General features: G+C 39.1%; 1 protein-coding gene and 1 non-coding gene across 3 annotated transcripts in view; one reads left to right on the top strand and one right to left on the bottom strand.

Annotated features, from left to right (window-relative positions):
* Positions 1-185: 185 nt before the first annotated feature.
* Positions 186-285, top strand: Trnaf-gaa (transfer RNA phenylalanine (anticodon GAA)). Its single transcript has one exon. It is a non-coding gene; the product is annotated as a tRNA-Phe (tRNA).
* A 5,166-nt stretch (positions 286-5,451) lies between these two features.
* The window catches only part of LOC137974676 (tetratricopeptide repeat protein 28-like), a 7,302-nt gene continuing 253 nt past the window's right edge, over positions 5,452-12,500 (bottom strand). Inside the window, exons 2-4 of one of the 2 annotated variants that reach the window (XM_068821612.1) lie at positions 12,031-12,101; positions 7,252-10,894; positions 5,452-6,515 (exon numbers count right to left, since the gene is read on the bottom strand). In XM_068821612.1, coding sequence (XP_068677713.1) covers position 6,515; positions 7,252-10,826 — 3,576 coding nt within the window. In that variant the 5' untranslated portion in view covers positions 10,827-10,894; positions 12,031-12,101 and the 3' untranslated portion in view covers positions 5,452-6,514. Of the gene's footprint in view, positions 6,516-7,251; positions 10,895-12,030; positions 12,456-12,500 lie in introns of those variants that run through there. The other variant, XM_068821613.1, reaches the window with a different exon arrangement.

Genomic DNA, 12,500 nt, shown 5'->3' with positions numbered 1-12,500 from the left:
ATGGCATGTCATTGTTTCCTGCAAGGGTTGCGAACCAATGGCGAGTAATCTTTGGAGCAGCTGCTACACTACTGGTCTGAGAAGTCTCTATACATCGGTTCTTCTTTTTCAATTCATCGGACAGACAGCCTCTTCTTTAGCTCAGTGCGATTAGCATAGCTCTCATTCCCGCTCCATGTCATCTTGCCGAGATAGCTCAGTTGCGAGAGCGTCAGTCTGAAAATCTGAAGGTCCCTGGTTCAAATGAGGGTTCAAATGAGCTCTGAAAATTCCCGGGTCTCGGCAACAATTTTCCCCACTCCAGATCTTCCGAGTTCACAATTTTTTTCAATTTTCCCCCAAAATCATCACAAAGGAAATTGTTGCAATTTCCGAACATGCGATACAATAAAATCCCTCCATAGTATTAATTTTGTTGATCCGTTTAACGCAGCTTATCGAGTTATGATAGATGTTCTTGTGAAGGGGTGGTGATATACTAATTTGCTGGTCTTTTTATCAGGCTGGCAGTGCCGTCTCTGAAGGATCGAAATGCCAGCCATTTGATTGGTGAATGCTAATGTTGCTTACCATCCATTGTTATCATTGGAACCATAAAGCAATTAAATAGGTCACGTGTTTTAATGAATGCTGATTCCACTGTTACATAAATCAAAACACAGTGCAAAAATGCCGCGCGTGTAATCCTAAACATTTTAAAAGTCACAAGTGCGCACACGTTCGTGAACATGATTCCAAGTTTCTTTAAAGTGGTCCTGTGATCAAATTTTTACCCCTTGATTTTTTGAGTGTATCACATAGAATTCCATGAAAGAACAAAAACGCCATTTACCGTTTGCAAATATCTTCATTAGTTCCGGAGATATTTAAGTTTGAAAAATGGGTAAAATATGCAAATGAGATGGCTGATGACGTCATACACTCAACCCAATATGATTGAGTATATAAATAGAGCTACCTTAGCCAATTTGCAGCACAGACCATTGAAACGTGGTAGTCTAATAGTTCTACAGGAAACACACCTATGGCTATAGAAATTATGTTCCCATGGCAACTCACTCTTTTCCAGTCCCCACCCACTTGATTTCAATATGTTAGTGATTTTCACCTTGGAAAAATGTTAAAAAAAAGGTCACGAACTCGAGCTAACATATTCATATGCTTGCTGGATCATGCATATGAAGTGCTGTTAGCAAATATCAAAATGGAACGCCAAAGGTGGCCAGAAAAGCTTTTAATATGGGGGAGGTCTGGAACCCAGTATGATGCCATGGTAACAGAACTGTTAAGCTCATATTGTGGAAAACATTTAGAAGAATCTTACTGCCAAAAATCAAACATTTCTGATACAAATTGGCTGAGATATCTCTTTTCATCTCATTTGAACAAAATTTGGTTGTGTATGACGTCATCACTTGACTAATTTGCATATTTTAAAAACTCGAATATCTCTGGAACGAAAAGAGATATTTGAAAAAAGTAAACAGCATTTTTCTTCTCACGCAGACTAATTGCTTATGTTTCAAAATGGCGTAGATAGGAAAGATGCGAATTTCGTCATAGTACCACTTTAAAAGATTCTGTTAGTTTACATTATTTTTGTCAAGTCGTAATTTTTTGTAAACTGTCTCACATCCTATACTTAAACGATGCATCACATATCCTTTTGTTAATTTTGCTTCCATTGCAATTCAAATTTGGTCGCGTTTTCAATTTTTTCCATTACAATTCAAATTCATTTTTCGTCCTAAAATGCAGAGAGTAAGACGAGCCGCAAATTTGTACCCAGTTTTCACCAAAGCCATTACAAAACAAAATTTGCCACCAATACCTGTAAGCCACGCACTACTTTAAACAATCGCTGCAAATAGACTTAATGTCAATGCAGTTGGGACACATATTTCAACGTAGTGTAAAGCCCATTTTACACTACTATTTTAAGGAGGCTCGAAAGGGTTTTCAGCTGAGCGCGCGCGCGTAAGCCACACACGCAATTCGTAAGCTGCTTGCGTCAGCTCATGATTTAAATGGGTCACCAGAGATAAACAAATACCGCTAATTTCGCTTACCTTTCTCCAATTCGTATATACATGGCATATAAATAGACATCTCCTATTCACGAAAACTACGAAAATTCTACTTAAACGGTTTAATAGTTACGTAAATCCGTTTGTGTAGACCTGTAGCTCCACTCGCGCGCGGACTCGAATGAGCGTGTGACGCATGCGTAAATGCTGATCTTGTAACCCCCTAATTTTTCCTGATTTTGCAACTTTACTCGTTTTTATCTCTGCTTCTGGACGGTGAATTTTTTCATTTTTTGCATGTTAGCTTAGATTAATTTAAACCGTTTGTCTTTCAAATTTAAAAAAATTCTGTAGGTGAAAAAAATAATTAGAGACACAATTCAAAAAATCTTATTTTTCTGAAAAACTGACCTACAGATTTTGTTGAATTTTAAATATTTTAGAGAGTATTTCTAACGTTATCTGGTAACGATGAATGGGAAAATTTCACCGTCCCGTTTCTTCAAAAAGGACCACATATGTTGATTTTAAGTCTTAAAGAAATGCCTAATATCGTTGCCATGGTAACCTTATTTTGGAGGAAAACATAATGTGAGAAATCTACGATAGGTACTTAATACCCTGGCCAAATTTCGTCTTGATATGATTGCCCTAACTGTATCTAAGGACAGAATATGTTTATTTGTTTGAAAAAAGGAGAAACTATTTCGAGCCTCCTTAAATGCTTTATTTCTTTCCATTTGTTGTGAAGTGCACTCCGACACAAAACGCATGCTAACTAGCAGCCAGGCTCCCTTTAAATTCGACGGCCTTATTACACCGAGGCGGAGAAATAGTTAAAAGTTTTACAGAACAGTTCTGTCAGGATGTTGTGGGTCTTTCTTCAGGTACCGAAAAGCATTGTGTTTTTGGTCACTTGATTGGTCACTTGATTGGTCTTTATTCGGAGTTGTTCTGTTTGTTGTCTTTGTTTCTTTTGTTTTACATAATTTCTGCTCCGATACCTGGGAAACTAAAAAGTTTGGGAAACAAACGCAACTGTGATAAGATTTTGTTTATGTTGATTTGGTTAATCATTCATTTGAGGACATTGCAATTGGCATAACTGTACATGATGTTATCGAAAAAGGTTATGGAAAGTTTGGGTCTATCCTCGCCTCACCCGTTGAACAAAGAAGAGCCTGCTTGTTTGACTGGTTTCACGTTATGATTGTTGTTGTGTTCCAATTTAAGTCAATTAAATATCATCGGGCGAATCATTTGTAGTTCCGGGTGAATAGCCGTCGGGCGAACAGGCTTTCGGGCGAAACATCCGGATACCGATGTTCTTATATCTCGGTTCTTCCATTGCAAGGCATCGGACCGAAAGCGGGTGCAATTAGAGTCGCCCTCATTCCCGTTCCATGTCATTTTGCAGAGATAGCTCAGTTGGGAGAGGGTCGGACTGAAGTTCTGAAGATCCCCGGTTCAAATACGGAGGGCTCAAATGAGCTCTGAAAATTCCCGGGTCTCCGCAACAATTTTCGTCCATTCCTCACCTTCCGGGCTCACAATTTTTTCAAAGGAATCACCACAAGCGCAAATAGTCTGAGAAGTCCTTATACATCGGTTCTTTCTTTTCAATGCATTGGACAGACACCGTCTTTTTTAGCTCGATGTAATTAGGGTGGCCCTCATTCCCGCTCAATGTCATCTTTGCCGAGGCAGCTCAGTTGGGAGAGCGTCAGACTGAACTGAGGGTCGCTGACTGATCCAGATCACTTGGATAACGGTGCATCAAAGCAATCGATAAATCTACTCTGTGAAAGGCTTCTTCGGTTCCTTTGATGCACCGTGATCCAAATGATCTTGAATCAGTGATCCTTTTTCGGATGACAAAGTCTATTTTTAGTAATAGTGCAAAACGCTCTTTCCATATCTGACTACTAGGAAGAAAAAAAGATGCGACTGGGGCTATACCGTTGGACTGCCTGGTACACAGGCATCCCACGGAATAATTTGAACAGTTAGTTAGGTTTTAAATGGTTGTGACGATCTCCTTAGTGGCAATTTTTACAAAAAGTAAACTTCATCCCATCTTGTCTCGTTAGCCTAGTGGATATTGAAATTAGAACGACGAAATTATGCGACTCTAGGATCGATTCCCGCCTCAAATCCAATCGAATGTTAAAGCGAAATGCTACGTCGGTTATCATTTAGAGTCACTTCCGTTTTTTTACGTTATTCTTAGTATTTGAATTCAAATTTGTTGTAACTACCATAGTTTATCACATTTTTCCCAGTATTACGTCAACATCCAGTTACTATTTACTATGATTTACATTGCATTAACTCTTTGTAAAAATGCATGCAAAGTAGATTGTGACGTCAAATCAGGAATAGACCCACTCCCCTTCTGACTCGGTCGTGAACAAAAGATGCTTGGATTTTCGCAACTTTCGAAGTCTATAAAATGCCAGGATTTGTTAGAAAAATGAAAAAATGGCCGCAATGCGTTTCGAACAGTTGCAAAGATTCATTTTAGCAAAAAAAGTATTTTGGGGTTAGGTGCACTTTAACACTGTTTCGTTTCCAGGGTGCTTAATGCCTCGTGTTTTAATATCGCTTTTACGAGTGTTTCGTTTTCGAAGCTTGTTTAAAACATTTTTCCCAAAATAAAAATTAATCTACAAATCTGTACCTTCACAAACTCATTTTCTATGTGCATATTTTTACACATTTTGTAAAACTGAGCATATTTCTGATTTCTAATAAACTTATACGATAAGCAAATGGAGAGTGAGTTGTCTTATTCAACGTTAGATGATTTCCTTACTTACTTGACCCATAAAGGCGCTGTTACACAATTTTTCGAGCAACTTGTCTCTCAATTTTGTTTCGACAAGAGTTCTCACATTGCCAAGCTACTCGCTTGACGGTTGTTGCACTGGGCGACATTTGTTGCAATTTGTCTCGCTTTCGATGATCTCGTGAGGTTAAAGGAACATTTCAATGGCTGATGACGCAATCCGTTGCGACGCAAGGTTGTAGGGCAGATTTCACAGCACTTATTGCTTGAAAACTTTGTTGCTAATTTGCGTAAACCAATGCGCAAAGAAGCAATGGATTCTAACTTCCCCGAAGGGTTCTGCAATTTGTCTCACCTTGTTTTTGGCAGTTGTAAAGTGTGCAACTTGCAACTTGTCTCGCTATGGCGTTTCAAGAGCAGCTGCATGAAAAATGGCAAAATGCCACGGAGCCTTATATTAAATTAGGGTTTCAGTTTTAAAAGTAAGTTAAACATTCGGTTAGGTACATGACCCGGATATCCAAATACCATCAATTTGACCCTTGCGATGGAAATGGTCTAAATTAAAGGCCATAGTATAGGCTACCTGCAGCCTTTCGTTCCCTTGAGGCTCAAACCAACACTTTCAACCAACTGTACTATTTGGAAGTATTGTATCTACCCATACTGTTTCACATAACATCAAATGTTACGGTACGAAATGAAACACCAATCATTTCTTAACAAGGTGCACTCATTAATGTGACGTAATAGTTTACCGTAGCAACGAAAAAGCCTTATAAAAAATGCCCTATATTTTGTCTTCAAAAGCTTATATCTCAGAAACGAACTCGGTGATCCCCTTTTTTATTGCTCAAAAGTGGTTAGCAGGCTAAGATAAAACTCTTTGCAAAGGTATAAAAATTCTCTGCAGCGGATTCAGAGCCACCTTAAAATTTTCCAGTTGTGAAGGTGGCTATGAATCTGCTCCAGATAATTTTTTCTAACTTTGCAGCCGATTTGTTAGTTGCCAGACTATTATTCCAGGAATTGAACTACTTTCAAATGCAAACACATTCTTTCACTTTGCTTACAAACACCACTGATAACTCGAGGGAGTAAGCATTATAAAGAACTTGAAATGTATTAAGAAAAGAAAAACGTCTTCTTTATTGGTGATGATTTCGTTCCGATTTGTTATGCAGAAGAATAGGAAAAAAACTTCCACCCGTCGTTTCCCTTCTATTTTGTGATCTTTGAATGTTGCAAATGTGTCTCTTTTCCTTATCACAGTAAAAGCCTGATGTTAAGGGTCATCAGCAGAAGTGTTTTTTTTCTTTTCTTTCGAAACTGGCTTACACTCACACAGTTTCAAAGAACTAAATATAACATGACTTTTAGTAACTCAACTACAGCACTATGATTATGATCGCCATTGGAGCAACACTGACTTTTGAAATTATATGAGAAACGAAGTATCAAAATAACGGGTAAAACTAGTATTTTACTATAGATCTAAGCTTTCTGTCATATTTCACTTACAATAATCTCAGTCTGTTGGTTTAGTTAACGCAGTAAACGTCTACTAAACCTTTGGAGCTTGTTCTACCGGCATAACCATGCATATGATTGTTAACCCGTTCTACTTTTTTTTACAAGTTCGGCAATCACTGAAGCGTCAGGCTCGGCCAGGTAGTCTTCTAGCATCTTCGACATCGATTCTGGAAAAAGAAAAAGAAAATAAAGAAAGCTCTAAATATAGGTGGTTCTTTCGAGCATACACAATGCGCCGATGCAAATGGCTTCTTGTAGGACGATGCTGTCTTCGAATTCCTTACAAAAGATGACGTTTAGAGATATCTATGGGAGAACGGAAACACCAAAAGCGACATCACGAGGTGATAAAATGAGCCATCTTCACCAGTTAACGGAAATCCAGAAAAGTCTGAACGAAAACAGTTTGTCCACCATGGCCAATGTGAAGTGTATCCTTTAAATATGCTACTGTGCATGCGTAATAGGCATGTGGAAATTACATTTCTGACAAAAGCGTGTTAGAGGAAACTTTGAATTGTTTACAATACGAAGCTACCATCAGACAAAACTGTTGGGAAGGTTAGCACTTTTGACGTCTTCATCGCTCGTTTCCCCTCCTCCCTCATTCAATGTTGTGCATAACTGAATGGTTTTAGTGGGAAATTGTTGAGGTACCTTCCAACATTGAATAGGGGGGAGGGGTCTATATAACAGAAGGTGAAACTATTTCTTTTTCGCTTTAACAGAAGCGGGTTGAAGTACATACAGCTCTGGTGCGGTTCATTTACATAACCTTCCCAACTACTTTTGTCTATTGTAGCAGCTCGTCATCATGCCATCTTATTCCTATTTCATTCCTATCGTCAGTTTTCCAATTTGAAAGTATTCTTGTTTTCTGAGTTAAACTTGAAGTTCACTTACCATTTTTTTGGAAATTCCAGCGTGACATCATCGCCAACTAGCACAAATGGCGCCCAGTGCTTTATAGCGCAATACTGCTTTGACTCTCGGAAAGATTTCATTGTTTGTTGAAGAGCTGAACTTGCGCTTTTTCCATCTACCAGGTGCTGGTAGAAGCTCCTCATGAACAGCAACGTTACCTCGTCATCAATTGCCCAGAGTGATACCAAAACAGACCGAGCTCCAGCACACAGGAAAGCCCTTGCAATTCCCACCACTCCCTCAGACTTCACTTCTCCCCGGCCACTGTGACAACAGCTCAGCACAACTAGTCTTGCTCGAAGAGAAATTGTCTGAACATCCGACATCTTCAAAATGAAGTCTTCCTCTTTGGGGATTGGCGATTCCCGTTCGGTATTTGGGGCTAAAGCAATTTCTCCCGTTTTTGGGCATCCATGTGCTGCAATGTGAACTAAAGTAACTGCTTTCATACTTTTCAGCACCTCAGCTTTCGTGGCACTTTTTCCAGTCAGCGGTGTTGTCTGCAGAAGTTTTGCAATCATCTCTACTTCTTTTTTTGCGCACGGAAGCTGTTTCAAAATGGGCTCCCCTCTCTTGTTAGTAACTTCCTTCAGCCACGGATCACCTACAAGCAGTGCGCCAGTCTTACTATGAAAGTCTTCAGGTGCACCAACGATCACATTAAAAGCGGCCAAAGAAGGAAATGTGCGGATCCTGATAGATTCACTTAATGCAGAATATGGAGCCAAGCAAAATGGTCCATCGGGAACAACGATTAACTCATTTCCTTGGAGCAAGTCTGCAATTGGCCCGAGTAAGACATCATACAACGGTTGTAAAGAGTTAACGGAGGATGAAGATGGTACAACTGTTTTCTCACTGATAGGTTTTTTGCTGCAAGACAGGTCATTACGTAGTGGATCCAAAGAACGATTCTCGCATCTGACACCATTCCCTACGCCGATCCCTTTCAAAATAGTTTCCATCAACAAATCAGCACTTCCATTTGCGATTTCGATTTGTCGACATCTGATGTTGCTGTCTTTTGTTAGCACCCAAAACGTGATGCTGGTATTGTCAAGTGCCACAAAAACGGCTTGTGAAGGTAAAAGCTCTAATGCAGCTGTAAGAGTTTGATTCGGAGCAAGTGCAGAAAATGACTGAGAGTCAATGCCGTATTGATCTTTCAAAATATCCATCAAAGCCTGTGCACGACCTTTCTCAGCAGCATACAGAGCTTCTTCAATCTCTCCATTCTTCAAAAGTGTCCTCCACAGAGCAGTGTATGACATGCGATAACAATCACGAAAAGTTATTTTCCATTCATATTCTGACTTCAGACTATGCCTTATTTCATCAAAATGTTTCATACTTAAACGATAACAACTGAGTGCATTGCTCAAGGAACCCAAGATTTCATGATCACAACCTTGCGAATACCACGCTCTTCCCTCTCCTAGAACATCTCCAATTTCCTTGGAAATAGTAAGACTGTGTTCATGGTACTCCATGGCTTCCTTAAAATTACCTAGTTTGAGATAGGCATTTCCCAGATTTCCATAGGCTAATCCCTCCCCAGCCCTATTTCCTACTTCTTTAGCAATACTAAGATGTTTTTCGTAGTACTCAATGGCTTGTTTAAAATTACCTAGATTGCGATAGGCATTTCCCAGATTTCCATAGGCTGATCCCTCCCCAGCCCTATTACCTACTTGTTTAGCAATACTAAGATGCTTTTCGTAGTACTCAATGGCCTGTTTAAAATTACCAATATTGCAATAGGCATTTCCCAGATTTCCATAGCTTGATCCCTCCCCAGCCCTATTACCTACTTCTTTAGCAATACTGAGATGTTTTTCGGAGTACTCAATGGCTTGTTTAAAATTACCTAGATTGTGATAGGCAATTCCCAGATTTCCATAGCTTGATCCCTCCCCAGCCCTATCCCCTACTTCTTTAGCAATACTAAGATGTTTTTCGTAGTACTCAATGGCTTGTTTAAAATTAGCTAGATTGCGACAGGCATTTCCCAGATTTCCATAGGCAGATCCCTCCCCAGCCCTATCCCCTACTTCTTTAGCAATACTAAGATGTTTTTCGTAGTACTCAATGGCTTGTTTAAAATTACCTAGATTATGATACGCATTTCCCAAATTGCCATAGGTTGATCCCTCCCCAGCCCTATTACCTACTTCTCTAGCAATTCTAAGATTTTTTTCGTAGTACTCAATGGCTTGTTTAAAGTTACCTAGAGTAAGATACGCATTTCCCAGATTTCCATAGGCTAATCCCTCCCCAGCCCTATTTCCTACTTCTTTAGCAATACTAAGATGTTTTTCGTGGTACTCAATGGCTTGTTTAAAATTACCAAGACTAAGATACGCATTTCCCAGATTTCCATAGGCTGATCCCTCCCCAGCCCTATTTCCTACTTCTTTAGCAATACTAAGATCTTTTTCGGAGTACTCAATGGCTTGTTTAAAATTACCTAGATTGTGATACGCATTTCCCAGATTTCCATAGGCTGATCCCTCCCCAGCCCTATTTCCTACTTCTTTAGCAATACTAAGATCTTTTTCGGAGTACTCAATGGCTTGTTTAAAATTACCTAGATTGTGATACGCATTTCCCAGATTTCCATAGGCTGATCCCTCCCCAGCCCTATTACCTACTTCTTTAGCAATACTAAGATCTTTTTCGTAGTACTCAATTGCCTGTTTAAAATTACCAATATTCCAATAGGCATTTCCCAGATTTCCATAGGTTGATCCTTCCCCAGCCCTATCCCCTACTTCTTTAGCAATACTAAGATCTTTTTCGTAGTACTCAATGGCTTGTTTAAAATTACCTAGATTGCGACAGGCATTTCCCAGATTTCCATAGGCTAATCCCTCCCCAGCCCTATCCCCTACTTCTTTAGCAATACTAAGATGTTTTTCGTAGTACCCAATGGCTTGTTTAAAATTACCTAGACTAAGATACGCATTTCCCAGATTTCCATAGGCTGATCCCTCTTCAGCCCTATTACCTACTTCTTTACCAATACTAAGATGTTTTTCGTAGTACTCAATGGCTTGTTTAAGATTACTTAGACTAAGATAGGCATGTCCCAGATTTCCATAGGCTGATCCCTCCCCTGCCCTATTACCTACTTCTTTAGTAATACTAAGATGTTTTTCGCAGTACTCAATGGCTTGTTTAAAATTACCTAGATTGCGATAGGCACTTCCCAGATTTCCATAGGCTGATCCCTCGCCAGCCCTATCCCCTACTTCTTTAGCAATACTAAGATGTTTTTCGTAGTACTTAATGGCTTGTTTAAAACTACCCAGTCTAAAATACGCATTTCCCAGATTTCCATATGTTGATCCCTCCCTAGCCCTGCAGTTTATTTCTATGAAAATATGTAATGCTTGTGCATAATTTTTTATGGCCTGTTGATAATCAGGTAGGTTGAGGTAAGCACCGCCGAGATGAAAATAAGCCCTTCCTTCACGATCCCTGTCCTCTACACTTATCGCAATGGCAAGCTCTAGCATTCGCTGCTCTACAGCCTCTAACTTCCTATCTACCATTCTTCAATACCTAAATGACAATTAAAACTTTTTCGATGAGATGATCCATTGTCAAATCAAGGATGAACCTGGAAGGAAAGAAAGGTAAAGACACTTGATGTTTAATCTGCTTTTTGCTTCGAGACGTACACGTTTTTCCCACCCTATTTCCCCCAGGGTGGTTAGTTAAGGGGTGGTATCAACGGGTTAACATGCACGGCGGGTTTGCCCTCACCTTTGCCAAAACATGAAGAGCTTTAAATATTCCTCCTGAAAAATTGCTTCTTGAATCTTTACGCATTCATGCCACCTTGTTTTGCATTTGACTTACCAATTAACAAAACGCGTTTCATTTAATCAGAGACGTCTGAACGTCACTTATCACTAAAAACCCAGCACAATGACAACTTTAACAAAGAAAACCTTAAGGGAGAGGACTCGTCATGAAATATCCTATTCATTTATTTGATCATGGTTGACTGGGTGTTTACAATAATTTATAAATGCACGCCAAGGATCAGTGGTTCATTGAACAGGTTAGAGAATTTATTTATCAACAATTGCAGCTTTAATATTACAAACTGTGAAACATATGTCCATCACATGTAGAAAGGAACTGCATTGCGTTCGGGTAAGAAGATGATACTTTATGTTCCAAGCCTTTTTGACGGGGAAGGGGCGGGGGCATTGAGGGCTATTAGAGACTGCAAACCCCCCCTCCCCTCCCCTAAAATAAATCACCTAAAATCGCTTCTACAAACTGAATATCTGAACATTCCAAATACATTGTTGATGCATGCATGATATGGACTAAACTTATTCATGTTATAGTCAGGTATTTGTGGATGCTTTGGTTGTACAGAACAGATATCCTCTAGTTTGTTTTTTCGGCTTAAAAAAATCATCCCTAAGTGGATGTTAATACATCGCAACAGAGGACTTAAGGTAGTTGAAGAGAGTGGAAAGAGAGATTTTATTTATTCCCCAGAGCCTCGAAATGATACCTTTTGTTTAGGGTTGAATTTTAATATATCGAAAGTGGGCTACTCAAACAGGCGTTACGGTTATTTTGTAAAGCCTGCAGGCCTAGGATATTGTTTATTCGTCCTGAATTTTAATCACAGCCGTTGGCGAACCGTTATAGTCAAGCACATAGCGCTAGTTTCAATACTCTTGAAGTATTAAAGTATTTGAGATCATTAGGACGAACTTGAAAATTACTGACCTTTTTTCCTGAGTCACTCAGAAAGACACAGCATAGTAATTAGTGCGCGACCAAAGAACGAACTCTGCAGTCTGATTAAAAAAAAAAGGAAATTAAAAAAAAAAAAAAAAAAAAAGAAACACGAATAACGAAATGGAAATACTCTTTTTTCTTGAAATGATTTGTACCTCACAAATTACTTTCTTTGCTTCAATGAACTAAAAACATAGTGTGAAACTAATCTAAAAGATTTAGCATGAATTAAACTTAAAAAATAAAACACTATAACAAGCTGTAATGGTGTCAAAGGCAAAACGCACGCATTTTTTGTCTTTAAATCGAGTTCTAAGATATAGTGACGCGACTTTTTTTGATAAGCTTAGCAAACAGAAGAGCATCTTTTGAGCCCACCTGATCTCGACGAACAATCTGACCATAAATGCATTGTTTCGAAGTAGTGATATCCAGATAAAATTGATTGTTCCTAAATC

This window comes from Montipora foliosa, chromosome 11 (genome assembly GCF_036669935.1).
Source record: "Montipora foliosa isolate CH-2021 chromosome 11, ASM3666993v2, whole genome shotgun sequence".
Classification (NCBI taxonomy): domain Eukaryota; kingdom Metazoa; phylum Cnidaria; class Anthozoa; order Scleractinia; family Acroporidae; genus Montipora; species Montipora foliosa.
The sequence above is the reverse complement of the archived record's forward strand: the minus strand, read 5'-3'. Positions and strand labels throughout refer to the sequence as shown.